The sequence below is a fragment of the Protopterus annectens genome, chromosome 1.part1 (genome assembly GCF_019279795.1).
Source record: "Protopterus annectens isolate FY-2018-M chromosome 1.part1, PAN1.0, whole genome shotgun sequence".
NCBI lineage: Eukaryota > Metazoa > Chordata > Ceratodontiformes > Protopteridae > Protopterus > Protopterus annectens.
Window position 1 is genome coordinate 1,633,564,192 of NC_056726.1, and position 24,262 is coordinate 1,633,588,453.

A 24,262-nucleotide genomic window follows, 5' to 3' on the forward strand; every position below is an offset into this window, starting at 1 on the left:
CATGACCACCTGACCTCTATCATAAACAACTCTATCTCCTATATTACCATTGTGTTTCATACTTTTATACTGTTTAAAATGAAGAACACTTTTTTATTCTTGTAATCAAAAGAATCACGTTGTAATTTGTCATTTTTAATATCTAAGCCCCTACTAGTAAACTTGTCCAAATCCTTAAAAATCTGTTCCAAACGGAACTTGTTGTGCTCAAAAAGCAAATCTTGTTTAATATTTTTATCCAGTAACACAAGTTGTTCTGACAAAACTGTTAGCTTAGAATTATTATTACGAATAATAAGCTTAATCAAGTCCAATCCTGTTTTGTCAAATAATTCTAGTAACTGATCAAAAAACACAGTACCTTCTGTAAAGCCAAATGGCAATTTAAATATACGAAGTCCTTTGGGAACTTGCCCCAATTCCAGCGACCTCTCCAGAAATACATTGTCCATCTGTAATGATTTGAAGGTTCTTAGAATCCTTTCGAAATCCTTAAATTGTTGATTTAAACTGCCCATGTCTCTAACATTGAAGTGTAGTCCGTTTGAAAAGGTAGGTGCAGTCAAAAAAGCCTTTAAATCTGTGTAGTTATGTTCAAAATTAACAGCAGGACCAACAGTAATCTCGCCTCTCTCACCACGACCGTCCCTAGCGTTCTGAGCCGTTCTGGGAGATGCAACAATAACCCTTGCACTTCCTGTATTGGTGTCACCTCCTCTCAGGCTCCCCGAACCATTACTAGCTGGCGGCTTGTGTACGCTGGTGTTAGGGGTAGAATATAGCGTAAGTAAACACTCCTGCGAGTCTGTAACCAGAGCGTCTGCATCACCAAATTTTTTCTCTCCCCTTTCTTGTAATACTTTCAAAAGGCACTGTGTCAGTTCGAGGTGCTGTACTAGTAACTGCTCCATATCTCCAAGGTTGTAGTAGTAATCACGTATACAGGAAATAACTTCACAAAACAAAAAAAATAAAAACAACGAACTATATAAAAACAAAAATTGACTTGAATGGCCGAGAAATAGGAATACACAAATTTTAAATAGAACCCAAATCAAGAAAATAAAATGAAATAAAATAATATAGCTCAAAACAAAGCTAGTAGAAGCAGTCACTGAGTGGATAGGAACCCAACAACTAAAAAAATGTAAACTGGTAAGAATACAAAACCCACACAGTGAACTGCATCAACCTGTTTTATTACTGAACCACACAAAAAATAAAATAAAAAGTACTTAGCGCTTTCACCCAAACATCAGGGCATCATCAGAGTACAAGGAATTAACAACTGGGCCATTCATATATATACATACATAATTTCCTAATCACTTAATTAACTAATTAACATCATAAAATTAATTAATTAAACAATGTCACAGTAGAAATGTATATAAAATCACTTGACATCAATAAAAAATATGTTTAAAATACGTATTTAAAATACATATGTAATAAATAAATAAATATATATATAATAGATGGCAATAATACAAAATTAAAATATTAAATACTTATTTTATACAATATATATAGCAATTTTATGATAAATTTATAGTTATTAAATATTTAAAAATTACTATAACAATATATAAATATATATATAAATGTGTAGATAAGTATTTAATATTTTAATTTTGTATTGTTGCCATCTATTGTATATATATATTTATTTATTTATTACATATGTATTTTAAATACGTATTTTAAACATGTTTTTTATTGATGTCAAGTGATTTTATATACATTTCTACTGTGACATTGTTTAATTAATTAATTTTATGATGTTAATTAGTTAATTAAGTGATTAGGAAATTATGTATGTATATATATGAATGGCCCAGTTGTTAATTCCTTGTACTCTGATGATGCCCTGATGTTTGGGTGAAAGCGCTAAGTACTTTTTATTTTATTTTTTGTGTGGTTCAGTAATAAAGCAGGTTGATGCAGTTCACTGTGTGGGTTTTGTATTCTTACCAGTTTACATTTTTTTTAATTCTTTTTCATTTACTTGCTTTCTCTTAAAATTTGTTACTAAATCAGTCTAAGGTCCTTAAGCCAGTCATTCCCTCATGCGAGAATGAAAAAGAAAATCACATTATTTTTCTTTTGTTATGCTCTTTTAACCTTGTTTGAATGCATAGTTTTTATATCCCAAGCAGACTTTAAAGATTTTTTTTCCATCCAGTAGGTAGCAAATGATTGAGATGTGATGGGGAAGAAAGAGGTCACTGGGACTGTAATGAATTGGCAGCTTTTAAAAGTTCTCTACAGAGTACTCTTTCAGAAATACTGTATGAGCAAATGGCTGTAACTAAGGAAATTATTCTTTTGAGCTGTAACTCAGGATCTGAATCGCCTAGCCATAGTAAGACCTTATTCAGTTTAAATCTGTTGGTTGCCAGAAACCATCACGAGAAAATGGAAATAAAAGTCTAAATCAACCAATTTTTGAAATATTGAATATTATAAAGGAGATACAAGAACTGAAAGAGGGATCTTGAGAAAAAGGAAGGAGCAAATTATACAGAAATAAATGGAAGTTGTGGGGGCAATGCATGCAGAATAATGTTTAGGAGGAGGAGTGAGGTTTAAGGGAAGCCTGGAATTCAAAAACAAGTAAACATGGGAACCCTGGAAGGACGACCAATACTCGGCAGAGAAAATAAAACTATTTTATTAATCCAAAGGCACCAAGTTTCAAAAAGTCCGCAAAGTAAATCCGCACAAAATCCACAGGGTAAACCCACATTAACGCCCAGCAAGTCACTGTGTTTTTGTCCTTAAAAAAGACTTCATCAGATGTATCAAGCTAACCCAGAACCCCATACATTTATATTTTATGCAATGTATAATCAACAATGACAGCATAGAAATAATTATTCAGTTTGAAACACTCCAAAGGGAACATGCTCACAATATAAAACACTGAACTTGTAAACCATGAGCTTTTATAAGCTTTATAAATATGACCCATTAATATGAAAATGTATACATATATCTAAAAATATGTAAACTATATAAAAAAATATATAAAAAATGTGTTTAAAACCACTTGTTTAATAAAATACATTCTGTTCCTGTTTTCCATTTAGTTGACCTAGATCTCCATCTAGTGGACACAAGTGATAAAAATTATAAAATCATAAAATCAGAACCTAGCAGTCCTGAGTTTCAACACAGAAGTAATGGAAATGGAAACTGTTTCATTCATACCAGGAATTTTGTTGGCTTCCAAAATAATTTGCCAATACACCCGCCCCCATTTTTCTCTACATGTATAACTTGTAATACAAAAAAAAATAAAAAACTGGCTGGTTTGCATGTCGTACTATGTTTATATAGGGCATTATTTGAATATCTGTTTTTAATTTCATATAAATGCTCATAGATTCTTTTTCCGAATTTCCTTTCTGTTTTACCTATGTAGAATGCTATATAAACCACCACACTAGTATGACAAGTCCCTTGGGCTACTTGCTTTTGGTTCTTTTCCCTTGGGCATTTTTCATTTGTGGATTCGTAGAAGCCTGGAATTCAGCAATTTATGTAACATTGGACTGATGATAGTTACAAGGAAAAGATATGATATGTATAATGAGTGCAAATGGAAAAATTAAAAATAGGTTTATTTTCTTTTTTGTCAATCTATGTTTGCCCATGTCTTAACTGATAATTTAATAAGGTGTTTAAAAAAAGTAAAAAATTACAAAAAATATATATATAAATCTATCTACAAGGGCAATTAATCTTGAATCAAGAGCTCTACACTTTTTGCGGAATACCTGAACACTGGGTCACTTTCCAAAAATCTTAAATAATTATTAAATAGAACCATAGTGCAGTTATTACAACAGGACTTGAACTGGTTCCAAGTTAAGCTCAAAATGGATGTTGATCACAGGGTCTTGACCCATATACAGATAAGGCTAACAGAACAGTCATTACTTGATTACTTTATCATTCAGATAATAAAAAAATAGAATCAAGTACTGCAAGATCTGATTCAGATAAGAGTCAAATACTGCAAGCAGCAATAAAACAAAGGGGAATTTTAGGGAACCAATCTTCAGTATTATTGCAAATAGAAGGAAAGCATTTGCAACGTTTTGGCTAATTGGTCTAGCATCATGGTTTCTTTTACCATACCAACTGATGATGAAATACAAAGATGTGACACTAATATCTGATACAGCACTTGAAGCAGAAAAGGAACTTAAGGCCTTGCAAATTCTAAAATAATAGTTCCACCTCTGTGGCATCCCTTAATAAATGAAGATGTCCCTAGAGAGTCAAAAGAATTTTCTTTTTATTCACTGCATTTTATTTGGGGTTTATTGAGATACTTTCTGTATCTATTTTTGTAGTAATTTTTATGGTAATGTCTGCCAGAAAGAAACAAGTTGTTTGATTACTGTAATCCTGAAAATAAACTTTCTGTTCAAAAGGAAAAAAATAACTATTTTCAGTTTCTTTTGGCAAATATTAGATGTTTATGGGATGTATACTTGGCACCTAATAAAATATATATTTAAAGGTTCTTCACATGTAGAAAAAGTTATATGTAATTTTAAACAATAGTAAATCACAAGGACTGCTTTTCTAATCCATACAAATATTGCAAAGGTAGTTACTTAGGTTGACTAAGCAGTCATTATATTACTAATAATTACTAATACAGATTTTCTGTCAGAATTCAGCACATGCTGTTAGATGTATTTACACTTCATTCAATAATCATGACACTTTTTTGACTAATGTATTTGAGGGGCATCAATATTTAGTGGCTTATAAAATAATAATTACAGGTGATTATAACATTTTTTACTGATGTAGCTACTCATCATCCAAAACCTGTTAAAGATCTAGCCAGAAAAAAAGTGGTAGTCTGTAAAATGGACAGAGGCTATAGTCTCAGAATCTCCACAGCTGCTACCAGTATATATATGATATATAGTCTCACAATCTCCACAACTGCTACCAGTATATATATGACAATGTGGACTTTGAATCTGCACTTTTGCCAGTTTATATGTAACAATGTGGGCTTTAAATCTGCACTGCTGTCACCAAATAATATATGATGGGCAGTTGTCCTGAAGTGCTTATGGCAGATGTGCACTGCTACCTCAGGTGACATCCCAAACCTGTCACACCTAAATAGGCCTTACACCACACAACTACAGATCAGAGTTATAGCAACTGGCTGCCCAGGATATTGCTCATCTTTGACTGAGCCTAGTGCTTCCCAGTGCAGTCTTACCAAAAAGTAACTGAAATTTGACCAAGATTATATTGTACACAAATACATCATACAGTACAAGAGGGGATATGATATTACAGCAGTACTAGCACCCCTTCTTGTATTTATGATAATGTTGCCAGCACAAGAAATAAAAATGTGTGGAAGGGAAATAGAAAATATTTGTACACTTCTTGAAATAGTATTAACACATAATATATTTATATTTGATGGAGAACCATACTTACAGCTAACTGGGGTAGCGATGGGTACCCCAGTTGCTAACACATATGCAAACCTAGTTTTGTATGAATGGGAGAAGGAAGTAATATTGAATAATGAATTTCAATTAAATGAGAAAATACTTCTCTATAAGAGGTTTGTAGATGATTGTTTTTTGTTGTGGGGTGGTTCTCAATTAGAGTTACAGGAATATTTACAATATCCGAATACATCAACACATTTTCTGAAATTTAAAATGGAGGCATCATATATTAACATAAATTATTTGGACGTGCATTTGTTTAAAAATGGGAGTCAACTAGAATCCACAGTACACAGGAAAGAAGTAGATGCCTCAAGATATATAAATAGAAATAGTATGCACGCCCCCCACACCTTTAAGGGAATAATAAAGGCACAATTTATAAGAATAAGTAAATTGAATACAGTTGAGAGCTACTTTAAAGAACAAGCAAATAATATGAAGCAAGAATTTCAAAATAATGGTTACTCTGAACGAATTATAAATATGGCATATGAAGAGGTGTTACAGGAAAGGGCTGATAGATATAGGCCAATTTTAAGAGGGGGACTTATAAAAAATCAGGAAGATATAAATAAGGATAATAATGTGGTTAGATATCTCACTACTTATAATCTGAACACTTATAATGTTTGTAGAATAATAGAAAGACATTGGCCTAGTTTAATGGCCATGCCAGAAATAGTTAAAATAGTGGGAGAAAGGCCAAGATATGTGTATAGGAATTCACAAACATTAAAACAAAAATTATGCTATAAAGATTTTAAATTAAATACAGTGAAATTAGAGACAACAGCAGGAACAAGAAAATGTTACAACTGTTCCTGTTGTAATGATCTATATGAAGGTACAGATTATTTTAAACACCCCACTAGGGGAGAGGTATTTACAATGAAGGTATTGACAAATTGTAATATGATGCAAGTGGTGTATTTGGCAACTTGCACATTATGTTCATCGTTCTATGTAGGTAAGACAACTAGGAAGCTTAAGGAAAGGCTTATAGAGCATAAATCTGATATGAGAAGGAATATTATAACAAATGCATTAAGTAAGCATATTAAAGATAAAGGTGAGCAGCATAGTTTTAAATTTAGGATATTGGACACAGTACGAATAGGTTTAAGAAAAGGGGATATGAATAATTTATTAGAACTTAGAGTTTGAATGGATAGTTAAATTACAGGCAGACTGTTTCCCTGGTTTGAATAATGCCATTAGTTTAAAGCCAATTTTGATTAAAAGACGTAGAGAGAAGCTGTGACTTGTTGTTATAAAATGTAAATATAATATTTATTTGCTTTGCTGTATATGTTTTATAAGTGAATTGATATTAGAAATGTTTAATAAGTGAATGTTTCATTTGTATATATTTAAATGTGTTTTAAAAGTTTTTTATGTATGTATATGTTCTTTTAAGATTTGATTGTTGAATGACTGAATGGGTGGGCTGAAGCATGTGACTTGATTTTAATCTCCTATTTAAATGCTGAATGTGCTTATTTTATTTGTACTGAGGAAGGGTGTGAGACCCGAAAGCTTTATAATAAACTTTTTGGTGTGTTTATAATAGTTTACATGGTACAAACCAGTTGGGTACACCATGGCTTTGTTTTCTTCTTTCCCAAGCTTTTGATAGTGCTCACAAGTTTTTCAGTATTCTCTCATATCTTTTGGAATGCCTGGCCAATAACAATTCTGTCTAATCCCATTTTTGTGATCTTTATGCCCATATGGCCAGAAAAGGAAATATTATGGGCTATTGCTAGAAGTGGCCTTTGGTAAACCCTTGGGACTAGCAGCTGCTATACCACTTTTCACTGTAACCCCCACCTTTAGGACTCTGTGTCAAATAACCTTTTGTCCTGGTTTAATTTCTCCAGATGTTTGGGTTTCTAATACCATGATGGGAATGGACCCCATTCCTAAGTCAAAGTATGATAAAAGTTAATGTTTCAGTCTTTGATGTTAGCCAAAAGTGATTTTGCAGCATCCCCGTTGTACCCAGAATTGACTCCTTCAGTTCATACAAAGTTACATATATTGGTAGCGTATCGAAATACAACTATAAATTCATTTTTTATGAGACCCGTTGCTCCTACTACTGTTGGAACTCTCTGGGAATGTTTCTTCCACATTCCTCTTGTTTCTGACTGCAAATCCTGGTATTTTATGACTTTGTGTCTCTCTGTACATAAGACATTGTAATCACTGGGTATGGCAATTTCAGTGATCAAGTTACTTATGTCTTCTTTTCATGGACTACTATATCTGTTTTTCTCACATCTATTTTTGAACTGTGGGGTAATGATTGATCCCAGATCCCATGTGATGTAAACTTCAACATTCTCTATAATGCTTTGTGTCTTATGTTTCCAATGCTTCTCAGTTACTTCAGTGTAATAATGTTTGCGCAATTCTCACTGCAATAGTCTTGCCACGTTATTGTCTTTCAGTATACAGGCCCTCTGCCATTAGTGTATCACACCCAGCAATAAAATGTGTGACTGCTTCCAGTTCTGTGTTACAAAACCTGCATTTGTCTGTTTCTCCTATGTAATCGATGGACTTTGTAAACCAGCACATACATAGTCCACCATCCTGGGATGCCGATATACGACTTTCTTCTTTTTGTTTAAATTCACCTGTCCTTAACCATTCCTGCGTCAGATTCTGATCGACATGAGATTGTTCCAGGAGTTTTCTGTACTTGCAAGTATATTATGCCTTTTCCACATTTCTTGCCTTATCATCTGATTTTTTGGCACATTCAATTGCTGCCTGATTTTTGCCTACTTCTGGTTTTATTTCCATTCCCACTTGACACCGATATGCTTCTGTTAAACTAAACAGAGAAATAATCTTTAGACCTGTTCTCCTCACGTTTTAAAACTTTCACTATGTTTGGATCTGTTGAATTCAGCAGATATGTATGCAGTCCTACAATTGCAGAGCTATACATGTAATCAATTTCGAGGAGGCCCATTCTTCCTTCAGAAAGGTGAATATATAATCTTGGTATACAATGATTTTTATCATTTGATAAGCGCAAAACATATTTCTTGTTTTTTTGTCTAACTAGTACAGTTCTTTTTGGGGCCAGACAATCACCCCAAAAGTGTAAGTTAGAACAGGAAGATCGAATTGGTTTACAGCTTTGGACTTTGTTCCCAGATGTTAGGGCTTTTCAGTATTGATTTTAGTCTTCTGAAATATTTCTTAATGAGTTTTTGTTCACATTTGTTCATGTTTTATTGACAGTCCTTCATCAGTTCCCAAATAGTTATATACTGTCTCCTGCTCAAGTTCTTTATATCACATTCTTGTCCCAGACTGATATTTTCTTAGTGCTGTAGCTTTTCTGCTTTAAATATTGCTTTTTCACATTTGTTAAGACCAAATGACATTCTTATATCATCTGAGAAAGTTTTAACCACTCACATTTAAGCTTTCAGTTCCTCATCTGATGAGCTATACCATTTTATATCATCCACAAAAAGAAGATGAAAAGTCTTTACACTTTATTGTTTTTGGGAGACAAATTGTAACCATGACCTAATTTGTTAAGTAGACAGCTTAATGGGTTAAAGGCAAGACAAAAGCAATGATAACAAAGAATGACTCTGGAATATCCCCCTTGAATTTTTATCCCTGTAATAATAATTTGTCCTTTATAACGGCTTAGCTGCAAAGTGGTTTGCCACTGTTTCATGGTCACTGTAATGTAATTGATCAATTTTGGGTATTATTTTATACATCTTTAAGCACTCCTTTATCCATGAATGTGGGATGCTGTCAAATGCATTTTTTGTAATCTAGCCATGCCATACTTAGATACTTCCCCTTTTTACTATTCTTCATATGACTTTATTTAACAACAGATGATCCTTTTTCTGTATGACTTTCTTTTGTTACCCTTTAGCTCTGTTGCCATAATTGAGTTTTCTTCTGAATGACTACAAACTCTGTTGGCATCAATTCTATTATATAGATTATACAGTGTTGGAAGGCAAGCTATTGGTCTATAGTTTTTAGGACAGCTTACAGGTTCACTCTTAAGTAGGAGTGTCATTTTTCCTATTGTTAACCAGTTTGGTGTCTGTTCAGGATACACATAAGTAGTTTTTACTCAGGGCTAAATCTTCATGTAAAGATGTTAATACTTTTTGACAGAAGTTAGGTACTATATCTGTGCCTGGGGTTTTCCAGTTAGGAGCTTATCTTATGTTTTCTTTCAATTTCTCTGGCTGTTATTTTATCCCATTTCATGTCCTGTACATTTGAACTTCTTACTGTTTCATTTACATCTTCTTTCCATTCAGCATCTTTGTTATATTCCACAGGATCTTCATAGATATTTCTCCAAAATGTGTCTATTTCTTCTTGTTTTGCTGGTGTTTCTATTCCTTTTGCTTTGTTTCCTAGTTCTTTGTAAAACATTTTTTGGTCATCAGTGAATTGCTTATTTTGTACTTTTCCTTTGTCTTTATCTGCATATCCTCTTAGTTTTTCTGCCTGTGCGGATATCTTTAATTTATTATTTGCAATATTATATGATAGATCCTAATCTGTTCTGATACTGCACATTACTTTTACTGTGTCTATCTTTATAAGTGTTTTTGTTGATCTGTTCCCACTTCTATACTTTTCTAATACTAACACTTCTTGTCTTAATTATTTCATAGTTTTCTCTGTTCAATGCTTCCATGATGGAATTTGAATTTTCCCCTTCATTTCCCTTATTACTTTGTTTTTTGTGGTAAGACTGTATCTGTTATTAATTTAGCTGCACAGTAATTATACTGTTTACTTTTGTTATATCACATGAATTTCTGTTAATAGTCTTGATTAAGATGGTCATTTACTTTATCAGACTTCTAACATCTTGGGTCTTATTGACTTTCTTGTAATCTGTTTCTTTCATTAATCTTAATATGTCTATCCATTTCTATTAAATCATGCGATTCTTTGTTCTCTGTTTTCCTGTGGGCATTCTGCAAAAAGTTCCAGAATATCTTCCTGTGACATATTCTCTTCAGATATATCCTGTGTCATCTGTTGCTCTTTCATATGGGAACTCACTAGCCTATCACTCCACAACGCTGACTGCATCAGAATTGCCAATGTTTCCTGCTCCTTCCTTTGCTGTACAACTCCAGCTAAACTTTTGTACTGGTTTCCTACTGTGTATCTTCATGTGGAAAGTGACCAGATTCTTCCCGTTCCACCTGCTTCTCCTTAATTTGGGGACTCGAGATTTCATCCTGCTGTGACATTAACAGAGTTGGATTTTCTATACTAAATCCTCCACGTCATAGGTAATTCATAACTTCAGTTTCTATTTCTTTATCTTCTGCATTAGTTATCATCTTTTCTACTTTACCCCTTTGTTTTCTTATTTTTTTGTATTGTGAAATTTTCACATCAAGATGCCTTTGCCTGTATTTCTGTCCAAATATCTTTGGCGCTGCCTTTTTTTGTATTTATTAGTTTTGCTTTCTCCTTTGCATAAATATTCCACCATATTAAATTTATTTTTCTTTCTTAAGTCCATATTTCTCCTTCAGATGTCTCTTGCTCCATCTGTTTCTCCTTACTATGGGAACAAATTGTTCCGTCATGCTGTGACATGATTTGTGTTAGACTTTCTACACTAAATCCTTCATTTCACAGGTATTCCATAACTTCAGCTTCTATTTATTTAACTTCCACTTTACTAATCTTCTGTTTTGCATTTCCCCTTTGTGATATTTTTTGTATTGTGAAGTTTTCCATATCTAGGTGCCGTTGCATGTATTTCTCTTCAAATATCTTTTGAGCTGCTTTTTGTATTGATTAGTTTGGATTTCTCCTTTGCATAAATATTGCACCACATCAGAACTCTGTCTTTCCTATGTCCATGTTTCTTTTTTATACCTTTCAAAAATTTCTAGGTTTTGTTCTTTAGATTTTCACACTTCCTCTGTCACTTCTATTACTAAACGACTCAGAGTTTCTTGGTCTGTATAATATTTTTCATGGATGTATCTGTGTATTAATGAACACAAATTTGCATTTGAAGCTTTTGACAGTATCTTTCTTTCCTCTAATTTCTCTCTTAATCTTTTTGAATATCTTCTACCTGGAAATTCTGGGCTTTTTGCAAAATAGTAACAATACATAATTTCTTCCTTATCCTCAATAGTCCACTCTATCATTTTATGGCTCTTTTGGCCTATCAGTTTTTATGTTTTTGTGGACTTCTACTTTCTTCTGTAATGGGGGGAGGGGCATCTTCCCCCTGAGCCTGGCCTAACCCCATTGTAGGAATGTTTTTGTGTCTTGATGATTCTACACTGTCATTTTTTTCCAGTCCTGGCACCAGTGTGTATACCAGAATTGGACACTTTTTAATTCTCCATGTTTGTCTCTTCTGGACATATGGGCATTGCCTGCTTCTTCCCCTTCTACCTTTCCTGTATGCTTGTCTCCATGCCTGGCTGAATGTAATTGCATGGATGCAGGATACTTTGTCATCAAAGTCATTAAGTTTTAGAACATCTACTGGGATGTTATCAAAATACTGCAGCTTGTTTGTCTCCCTTCCCTTGTTATCAGTCTAAATTAACTTTGGCCAATGGCACCTAAGAGAGAGGAAAGCAAATGAATGGTTGTGACTGAAAAATGTGGGAAACAAGGTGAAGAGAATAAATAAGAAAAAAATAAACTCTTATGAATGGGACAGAAGAATCACAGATGGAAAGTGTGTTTTTAATATACAAGTAGTACTTTATCCCTTTCAAGCTATCACACTGGAGTCAGAGAATCTAAGCTCTGCTGGAAGACTGAAGTAACCAGAATTAATTCTGCAGTGTGCAATTGAACTCTATATATTTGTAGTTGTTTTCTCTCCAGATGCAGAAAAGAAAATGATTGTCTCTTGTCTTTTCACAGATGAGCTTATCCGACAAGTCACCATTAACTGTGCTGAACGTGGTCTGCTTTTACTTCGAGTAAGGGATGAAATTCGAATGACAATTGCTGCATATCAGACTTTATATGAGAGCAGTGTTGCCTTTGGAATGAGGAAAGCTTTGCAGGCAGAACAAGGCAAATCTGATATGGAGAAAAGGGTAAGCTTTATAATTGGTAGTTTCTAGATTATGCAGGTTCTCAACAAGTTTCAACTTATACAGAAATGTAATTGCTTTCACTGTATATATAAACATAGAAGAACTCCAGCAGGAGCATTCTAATAATTTTGTTAAGCTTACTTAGAGATATAAACACTCAGATTATTTTCATTAGCTAAAACATTATCCACTTTAATTTTGAATCTGAGTTCCACTTTCCACCATCTTTGACTTTCTATTCTGTTGAACTTGCATTCTCATAGCTCCCTTTGTCTGATTTACCCTTTTTCTTCATATATTTTGTATTTTTTTGTAAAACTGTTGATTTATTGTTTCTCATTTAATTACCGATCACACCTCATTATTGTTTACTTTTACTGGTTAACATTTTCATGTACATTGTATATAATACTTGTATGACTGCATAACTCCACTCCTACTTATTAACTTGTATATGACCTACTTATGCTTTCTGACTTTCTGATTACTTCAACTTTTGTTGGTAGGCCTTGATCGTGGCTGAAAAGGGCCATTGTACCAGCCCGGTTACATGGTTAGCAAATTAATGAGTAGCCAAATAAATACATTGCAGTTCATTTATCCCGAATCATTGGTCTAAAAACTGCATATAGATTTCATTGAGAACACACTCTCATTCAGTATGCTGCGTCCTGTTATTCCACTATCTTTTCAGTGAAATAATACCCCTTTTCTCCATCTAAACTGTATGTCTCCTCTTGTCCATCACTATGACTGTTTCCTTTTAGACTGAATAGTTCCTTCAGTTTGGTGATTTGCATACTTTTAAAGTTACATGAAAGTCTCTGCAATGTCCCTTTCTACATTTTTCTTCCAGTGAGTTCCTTGGGATCATCTTCATCATAATTCTTTGCCCAGATGTTACTAGTCTGCTATCTTCCTGCAAACATGGGAAACAGAACTGTTCATAGCACCCTTAAGTGGGGATTTGATAAGGATTATAACAATGGAAATGCTCTATTTTTCCATGAGGTAATGACTTCAGCAATACATATGTTCATAGGCTGATAGGTGTTTACTAGGCTAGCTACCACAAGGGCCTTTTTAAACCTAGCCATGCATCCCAAATCTCTGTCAAGTTCTGATATGCTTGATAAGTGTAAGCAGGGGCTTGGGAGATGAAACATTTAGAAGCAGGGGCCTGGGAGATGAAATATTTACAAGCTGCCTGTGTCCATTAATGATATAGGTGCCAAACCAGGGATGAAGTTCCTGCTCCCGATCCAATTGTCCAAGTTACAAGTTACACTTTAATTGGGTGAGGGAGGAATTTTGCGTCACATGGATGGGAAACTTGTTCCAGAGAAGGGGTAGTCTCTGGGATATATAACTATCTCTCCAGCAGGTCCTATTTATAAAGTAGGCACGGTTTAAGTATTTAGAATCAGCATTACTGGTGCTATTTGTTTTTTTGAATATGCAGGAGGTCATTCAAAGTGAGGTCTGGCAAGGCCTTGTATGGTAGGCATAGATCTCCTCTCACTGATCTGTAGGAGGCAGAATACAGGATAGGGCCTTGAGGTGGTCTGCATATTACATGTTACTTATGCCTTGTATCCTTTTGTGAGAAACCTCTGTGGACATTCCAGTTGTTGGATATGACTGGTTAGGTACATACCCAAGGAGGTATTTTACTCAATGATATGTCTGATGAATGCCGAATACAGTGGAACAATAACTTCCTTGGACCGAGATACCATACCTTTATTTATAAACTACACAACATAGAATTATTACCTAACTATCATAGAGACATAACGGTCAAATGTTAGATTACTGTCTATGTGTGTCCCCAAGTCCCTGACTACTGGGTCAACTGTTAGGGGTGTGTCAGTATAATAGTTACCAGTGGTGGATGACTTCCCAAAGGATACTATTATGCATTTCTTGGCATTTAGATTTTGCCCATGGCTCTGACACTAATTATTTGTCTGTGTCAACTCTTCTTGAAGAAAATTAGTGTTAGTGGGTGATTCTATGACTCCTTCTAATTTGCAGTCATCTACAAATTAAATCAGCCAGAGGCCAAATTAAGTCAGCCAGAGGCCATTGACATTGACATTGACTTCAGAGAAGTAAATGCCCAAAAGAGTGGTCTCAGGGCAAATTAATATTTCTTTAGTTTGGATAATTTTATGGAACTCCGTAGAATATTTCATTTACCCAATTGACAATCATCCACATGTTCTTCTGTAATATACTTGCTTTTCATTTTCAGCCATTAAATCCAAGATTCAGATTCGTATTCATTATTTGAATTCAGTTATGCTTTCCTTTAAATTTTTTTCTTGTTAATTGTTGTTTAGTATTTTTATTCACATTATGTGCACATGCTTATTCAGATACAGACATCCCTATGATAACATCAATCATGGGAGAGGGTTTGGCATAATGGTTAAGGCCTTAACATTATAAACAAAAGATACAGGGTTTGATTCTGATCTAAGGTTATTGGCCAGGCTTAAATTGTTCCTTCAGGGCATTTAGTCTAACATTCAACTATGAAACAAAGGAGATGGAAAAGTAGCTATGGCTTGCTGAATTCAATCTGGTGTTGCATCCATTTCCTGTGCATCTACTGTTCCTTTACCTTTCATACATAATTTCTGTACTCAAGGCACCATTAAACATCTCATTTAGCCCATAGGTTCATAGGTAGGTACTAGGCTATTGGCCCAGGGGCCTACGTAAGCCTAGCTAACAAGGTTCCCTGGCTTACGCTACCCAAGAAAGATATTTTCCTGTGCCACTGTCGAGCAGAGACACAGAAGTGATCCCCGGGGTGTATTTCCTATTTCCCATCCACTCATCAAGATTTTTCTTGAAGAGTGCTAATGAAGAACTTTGCTTGACATAGATAGGTAGCCTGTTCCAGAGTATGGGAAGTCTCTGTGACAGGAATCTATCCCTCTAGCATGTCTTATTTATTGTGGTGACAAGGTTTAGGTCCCTAGAGTGTGTAGCTCAGAGGGATTGGGATTTGTTTAGGTGTAGCATGTCCAACAGCTCTAGGTTTGACATAGCTTTATATGTTGGGCAGAGATCACCTGATATGCTATCTCACGTGATATGCTATGGAATAAAGCTGGAGTTTTTTGAGGCAGTCAGTGTAGGGCATTTGTTTGAGGCCAGTAATCCTCTTTGTGAGGTACTTCTGTGGCCTTTCCAACTGCTACAGATGTCTTGTGAGGTACATTCCAAAAGGGGCATTGTACTCTATAATGGGTCTAGTGAGAGGAACAATGACCTCTTTTTTCCTGGATGAGAACCCTTTTTTGATGAGGTGTGCCACGAAGAAGGACTTCCTGACTACTGTGGCGATGTGACTATCAAAGGAGAGACTACTGTCCACCTGGGTCCCAAGGTCTCTTATCACACATTCGGTGTTAAGTAGACTGCCTATATGGTAGTTCATGGGTACAGAGTTTTTACCAAAGGGGATGACACTGCACTTTTTGGCATTGAGCTTGAGGCCATGGCTCTGACACCAGGCATCTGTCTCAGTGAGGCCCTTCTGTAGGATGTCCACATCATTTGGAGACTTGACTATGGGTCCTAGTTTGCAGTCATCTGCGAACTTCATTAGCCAGAGGCCTTCTGTGTTAGCCTGTACTTCAGAGAAGTAGATACCAAACAGGAGAGGTCCCAGGATGGAACCCTGTGGTACTCCACTTGTCTCTGCTTTGAGGTCAGATTTGGAGTCTGCAACTTTTACAGTGTGGGTTCTCTCAGTGAGCCAGTTGGCAACCCATCTTGTGATGTAGGGATTTATACCTAGTTTAGTGAGTTTAGCTATAATTCCAGAATGGGGCATGGTGTCGAAAGCCTTGGCAAGGTCAAGATAGGCTGTGTGAACCACCTTACCCTCATCTACAGCTTTGGTGACTGCCTCAAAGAAGTTGATCAGGTTCAGGAGGCATGATCTGCCTTTCACAAACCCGAATTGGGTGGGATCCAGAGTTTGGAGGTTACCAATCTCTTTGTTTATGAGTTCCATGATGATACGTTCCATGGCCTTGGAGACCAGACTCATCAGGCTAATAGGTCGATAGTTCCCAGGATCAGTGGTGGCTCCCCCTTTGTGGAGTGGGATAACTGTTGCTGTGCACCATTCAGTGGGCACAAAGCCTGATGTGAGGCTATTATTGAACATGGTGCTTAAGTGGGGAGCCAGTTCATTCTGAAGTTCATGTAAAACGCAGCCTGGGATGTTGTCCGGTCCCATGGATGCTGTGTTTTTGGTTTTAGAGAGTGCAGCTTTTACCTGCATCGTTGTGATTACAGGGGCTCTGCATTCTTCCTGTATAGATATGGTCCCTTTAGGGGGTCGGGGGGGGGGTAAAGTTAGCACTGAACCTATCTGCCAGGATGTTGGCAATATCAGTTGGTTCTGTAATTTTCGTGCCGTTGTGCTGTAACTCAGAGCAGATCTTGGTGTTGCCATCAAGATTCTTGACATAGCTATAGAATGCTTTGTGGTTGTCCTTAGAATTAGTGTCGATTTTATTTTCATAGCTAGCTTTGGGGGATCTTATAAGAGATCTCAGCTTCTTACTGAGGCTGACCAGGGAGCTCCTCCACTGATGGGATTTTACTCTCTTTTGCAACAGTCTCTTCCTTCTGTTGTACAGTTTGTTTATGGCAGGGGACCACCAGATTGGCTTCCTTTTTTTGGCGGATAGCGTCTTGGTTCTGTTTGGGATAGCACGATCCATGCACTCGTGTAAGTGCTTATAGAGTGCATTTGTGTAGGATTCAGCAGTTGTAACTGTATTGTCCATCTGCATGGGTGTCATGAAGTTCACCACTTCTGTCTTAAGAAGCATGAAGTTGTCTTTGGAGAACTTTTTACTGTGATTTTCTTAATGGTGGGTGGGGGTGGGATGTGGATATCAAGGGTGATTAGTTTATGGTCAGATCGGACCAACGAGGAGTTGACTTCAGGAGTGGAACACTGGTCACTCATGTTGGTAATGACTAGGTCTAGGATATTGTTGCCCCTGGTGGGGGTGTAGATAAGTTGATCCAGGGCATTGGAGTTTATGAATTCCAGAAAGCGTTGTACTAAGGAGTTGGTACACTAGTAGTTTTCACAGTTAATGGTGGGGTAGTTGAAATCGCCCATTATTAAGGTGTTTGGTTGAACCCTAATATTTTCCAGTACATCAAGAAAAGAGGAGTGGGAATCCTGGGGCATGGTGGGGGATCTGTAGCAAGCTACAATTTGGATTGCAGTTTTGCCCAGAGTTAGTTGCACTTGGATAACCTCGGATGCATTATGCTGAGCAACTAGCCTGGAGGTGTAGATATCCTTAATGAATATGGACACACCTCCGCCTTTGGTGTTTTGGTCCAAGTTACATGGCCAAAAAGTGTGGTATGAGTTATAGCCTGGTAGTGCAGGGCTGCTCTCTGGAGCCTTGAACCAGGTCTCAGTCACTGCACAGATATTGATGTTCTCCATTTTAAGGAGTGCCTCGAGTGAGTGCATTTTGAGATTTAGACTTCTAGCATTGAGTAGCGTTACCTTCAGTTTTTGCTTGCCTGTTATATATTTCTTTATCAGAATGTGTTCCTGAAACTCTTCGGCTTCTGCATGAAATGTAGTAGCATAGTAGAATAAACTCTTGACAGTGTCCCACGTAACTGGAGTTCAGTTAGTGGCTATGGTGCTTCATGGCAAGGCAGGGAGGATTGGAGTGTCTGTCCTAGAGGGGATGAGAGTATGCTGGATGGTTCTATAATGAGCTGTGGTAAGGGCCAGAACTGAGAGAAATGACACTTTGTTGGGGGGAGGACAGAGGATTACCACCCTATGATTACAGGGCAAGGACACATGCTCACAGTCATTCCTCATGGCCCACCCATGAACCTATGAACCCAGCCTAACACTGCCATCATCATACAGGAGAGGGAATTAGTGCTTAAGAAAGTCCCTCACCATGGTGATGTGTCATAACTCCCAGCCCAGCCCACCTTGCTCTTTGGTTACAGCAGGTGCTGTGGATTAGAGTCTGAATGTGGAGGGGTCTTAGTGTGCAGGATTTTACTAACCAGGATGCCCTTCTGGCATGGGGACACAGGGAAGCCTGCCAGGGTGCTGTGGAGGATGGAACTATAGGGAGATGGCATGACAGAAGCCTGAAGGCAGCAGTAGGAGGGATTAAAAAAGTCCTTTTTGAAATATTTCCCTTGTAGCAGCCATCCATGTCCCTTTCTTCTCTCACTGCATCTAACATGCCCTTCTTTTTGTCTCTTTTCCATGGTTTACTTGCCAAACTGTGCAGGTCTGTCTCTCAATCTCTTATATTCACATCACAATGTTGGTAACTCTTTATTACAAGCTTTTTACAGAGGCCTAATCTCTCTTTGGGAATATGTCTGACAGAAGTAAATAAGATAATCCAAATTTGTCTGACAGAAGTAAATAAGGTAATCCATATCTGGCAATAATAATGCCTTTTGCAGTGGGATCTGTCCAGTCTATTCTCCAAGATGGATATCCCAGCATCCATTTTTGTCTACTACCATTTCACTTTGCATTGCTTGATTCACCCCCAGGGTTAGGTATGACTTCCAAATCTTTTTCTTTATCCTGTCATCTTTGGTGCTACCCTTATAAGCATGTACATTTTGTGTCACTCCGTTGTATGCGTTATAAGTTACATCAGGAATCACTGGAAAATGACCCTTCCTTCTCTGAATAATCCTTAAATCTTGGTGTCATCAGCAAACAGAATGATGTTGGTGTCCGACTCCAGTATAATATCTGATACATATATTTTACTTTTTATGTATGATATGATCAACAACTCTGATATACAACCTTGTGCAGATTGTCCATATACAAGAAAACATAGAAAAATAAAATATATATTAAATTAGCAAATAGATAAAAATATAGTCAGGGCAAGATCTCACATTGCTTCTTTTGTTTGGATGTCTTTTCTTATCTCTCTTTTAGAAGAGGTGAAATCAAGCATATTTTTTAAGCTTAAATTGTTAATCTAAGTAGTAGATAACTTTACAGTGTGACAATATTGTCCATAGCATTAAAAAATATAATGTTCATGGTATTAGAAATGGGAATAAATCCTGAGGTACAAATGCAAAGTGAATTTGAAGGAGAGTCCAACCCAGTGATTATAAAAAATACTAAAAAGATAATCTTACTTCATGTTGCAGAACTGGGTGCCATTTAGAAAGAATAAAGCATGACTTGTGACTCTTGACATGGTTATTAGCGTTATATCTTATATGACTGGAAATATGCAAAGTTGCTGAATGAAACTTTGTGTGAGCAATATGTTGCAATGATGCTTGTTAGACAAAGGTATGAGAAAGTCAGACAGAATACATTGGAAGCTTATGGGCAGATGGTTTACATGGAGCAGCAGATGGACTGAGTGGAAGATATAGTTCAGAGAACAAAATCAGGACTGGTTGGTGGCTAGGAAGATGAAGACGGTTTGTTGGGTTTTGCTAAAAAAAGGACAGTTCTTTGGACTGGTATCACAAAGGATTCCCTTGGTATGAAAGAAGCAGTGTGGCTGCAATTAACTCAATATGGTAGCAAATATGATAAACCAAGAATCATTTGAGTACAGTTTCTGTCTTGGCAGGAAAAACAACAAGTTCCATGGCAGTTGTGGCAAACGGGTTGATATTTTACAGTAGATACAGTATGTGGTACATACACACACACACACACACACACACACACACACACATATTGACATATATAATAAATATACATATGTGAGTAGTCATTTTTATTGACTGGATCATTATCCATAATTTTGAAATCTGATCCATTGAACATTAGAGCCACTCTTATCCATTGGATGAACCATGTTAAAGCCCATTCCTGAACTTTGACAATCCGAGATTTGCTGGACTGTGATTGACAGATTGAGTCAATCACAGTCCATCAGAGAAACAGAGATAGAAACACACAACCATATTCAGATGTTATGATACAAAAAAGCATATAAGTTGCAAAAGAAAAAGTATAGATTAGCATTTCCAGCAGCGTTGGCAGTTTTTTTTAACTTATTCTTTTTCATTACAAGGAAAGTTTATGTTCACCACAGTAGAGGAAGTCACGGACAGGTTAAAACAGTTACTTTTGCAGCTGACTAATGGGACAAATTGGATGGAATAAATGAGTTCTGCCATTTTTTGAGATTTTTGCAAGTTTGATGGAAAAAAATGAGGAGTGGTAATAACAGTACAAGCAGTGAGTCTGGAAAAGTTTTTTTGTGTACCATAGAGGGAACGCATTAATTTTCAAGGATGAATTCTACTACTGACTGTAAACAGAATTGTTAAGCAACTGCATTCTGTCCAATTGGGCATAGTTTTTCGGGATGATGTCTGTACCTCCATGGTAAAAAATGGATTTTAGATGCTAATACATTTTTATGCAAACCATTTTGAAGTGATGTGTTTTCACTAAGGCATATTCATGGTTGTAATTTTAATTTATAGCTACAGCTAGAGTTATTTAGAGTTCTTATTTAGAAAATGATAACTTTTTTTGTCACTGAAGAGTTTTACGGTTATATTGTATCCAAATCCAGTTTTGGACAACTTGCTTTGTGTTTATACTTATATACTGTTTATTTAATCTAATGTGGCAAGATTCTGCCTTCTTTTTCATTTTTATGAATTGCATTTGGACATTACTGTAAATAAGTTTAACTTTCATTGTTACTAGAGTTAGACAGTTTGCTTTCCATGATAATGTATATTAGCAGTAATATATTCTGGCCAATCTATGTGTTCAATAAAGTTCCAAATAAGATAACTGTTACACAGTGGTAGATTAACAGCACCCTGGTCTCTGGGTGCCACACAACATTTTTGTACCACATATTTGTGTGCATGTTCTTGTGGATTCACCTTCCAGACTTTTTGTTAAATGTGTACTTGTCTACAAGGTAATTTTAATTATATTTATTTTTAATACAGCAAAATGTATGTGTTTGTTTTAAATGTCAATAGTCTTGAATATCTTTCCAGCAAAAAGTAAAATAAAACTAACTGATAATAAAAAAAATACCAATTCACAAATTTCAGATAATTTTAACCACTTAAATTGCCATCCTTATAATGCACCAATGTCTGCACCCATGAGTTATAGGCACTTGACTGTGCTCAACTCAAATGTCTAATTGTGATTGAAAAATGGTCACAATAAAGTTTCCAGCTTAAGCAAATACACAGTAGTCTTGCAAAGTCAAGCTAATGATTAGTTATCTTTATCATGACAGCAGGGTCAGTCATTCTCATCTGCAGACAGCTTCCATATCCAGCAAGTATAGCTCCATTGTTGACTATGTACAGCTCAGATGTCTGATTGTGGTAAGCATGAAGAAATAATAATTATGAACACACCTGACACATTTCATGTTTGTTTCACAAAAACAGTAGTCAGAGAGTAAGTATTACAGCTTATTCTACACAAATACACTCTAGTGCTGCAAAGCCAGACTGTTTAAACTGAGCAAATGACAAGATAATAAGTTATTTTCATCCACCAGCTGTCCTCATCCACCAGCAGTTATAGCCATATTGCTGTGTATACCTCATCTGATTGTAATTAAAAATACCACTCAACCTCATAGTGCAAGAAACAGAGACAAAGCCAAAACAAACAAACAAAAAAAAAACATGAAGAAAAAAAGGCCCATGATCAGGGAGGGTTATCTTAATAGTCAATCTCTTTACCTCACTGATACAAAGTGAAGGTATAATTCTGATCACTGGTTATTGGCTAGACTTTTAATAATCTGCAGCACAACCTGATTGCCTAGTATTTACCTGTGAAACTAAGAAAGGTTTTAAATAATTCTCTTAAATGCTGAAAAGTTGCAGACGTAATATATTTTTTTCATTAACATGCATTTTCTGAAAGACTTGAAGTCTAAAACTTGAATGTCTGTCATTATTTAGTAACAAAAATTATCAATGATTTGTCAGGAAACCACTAATGTTATGATGTACAGGCATAACACATGAGGCAAAATCAGAGATATTCTGTAAAATCAGTGAGAGTTTCATCTCTTTTTTCAACAGTCACCAAGCAGTAAAGCATTCAATCTTATTTCAAGAAAATGAAAACTAGTCATGTAAAGCCAGACTGTTTAAACTGTGTAAACAATACAGCAAGCTGCTTTCATCCACAACCAGGTCCTCACCCAACCCAATAGTTATAGCTACTTTGCTGACTGTGTATATTTCAGATGACTGATTGTGATAAAAATAATGGTCTCATAATGCTCTTTAACTTTGTTTCACATAAATAGTAACTTTTATAGTACGGTATTTCCTTCCAACTTGCTTCACATAATCACATTAATCCTGTAAAGCCAGCCCAGAATAATTGAGCAAATGACAGCAGAACACAATCAGTCACACTTCATCCATAAATAGTCACACCTCTCAAATTCTTAGCTCAAGAGTCAAGAGACAAAACCAAAAAATATTGAGGGAAATATCTTTAATTTTAGTGTCTCAGAACATGAGGTAACATAGGTAACATATGACATCAGTCTTAAAATTAAGGATGATCTTAGTGAAGTGTGTCTCTCTGAAGGAGTTGATTATATTGCGGCATTCAGCTTCACCTTGTATGATGTTATAAGCAGGTTACATTCATAGGAAACATTAATAGGAAACATCAATATCCTGCATGCATTACAGTGAAAGAAAGTCTGTTCAAGTGGTAATCTGTTTGCCTGTTCGAGAACCATTACTTACCAAGATATGGTGCACTTAAAAGTTGTTTTTCCTAATACTGTAAATTAGCTTGTTGATTTGTCTGTGAGTACAGCTACTAATAGAATTTCTCCTGCAGCTGCAAAAAAAATTCACATTTAAAAATTGCCCTGCAATCACTACATACCTTTCAACTATCCTATACAGTGCAAATGTCTTTGATTTTTGCATTGTATTTTTGCCCTGTCACTTGTAAAATTTCTGATTTTTTGGAAAATCACTGTGGATCACAGACGGTCCATAATGACAGTGATTAGGGTTTCATACTTATTATTATTCAAAAAATGAATGTTGATACGCCTGTTGTTTTACAAACTGATAACTCTCAATCTTTCAGGAAATGGGTAAAATGTGTAACAGTCACTCACAACTTCAAATAAGAAGCTCACGGCATGGTTGTTAAATGGTCCTTCAAACTTAAACTAGTTGTTTTGATAAATTAATATGATTTAGTATTATTTGGCATTGTAATAGGTTCATAGCTTCATACTGAACCATTAGGCTAGCTGCCCTTGTGGTGCATTTTAAGCCTATCCAGTTTCCCTTTTTTGGTCAAAATAACCTGTCCCATTTGGTTATAGATTACCTTCCCCATCCCATGGTCGATAATTATATATTACCTCTAATGAGAATAACTGGGATCATACTGTAAACAACTGAATGGGACCCATGCATGGGATAAAGCATTTAGGAGCTGCCTGTGTCCATTTATAGTATGGGGAGGGCAGTTCTGGTGTAAATTTTCTGTTTCCCATCTATAGATATGTTTTTATAGAATATGGACAGGGATTAACTTTTTTTATGTGGATGTGGAATCTGTTCCAC

General features: G+C 35.9%; 1 protein-coding gene across 1 annotated transcript in view; it reads left to right on the top strand.

Annotated features, from left to right (window-relative positions):
- DNALI1 (dynein axonemal light intermediate chain 1) overlaps positions 1-24,262 on the top strand; it is a 787,801-nt gene that overhangs the window by 256,188 nt on the left and 507,351 nt on the right. Inside the window, exon 4 of the mRNA XM_044083710.1 lies at positions 12,438-12,616. Coding sequence (XP_043939645.1) covers positions 12,438-12,616 — 179 coding nt within the window. The remainder of the gene's footprint in view (positions 1-12,437; positions 12,617-24,262) is intronic.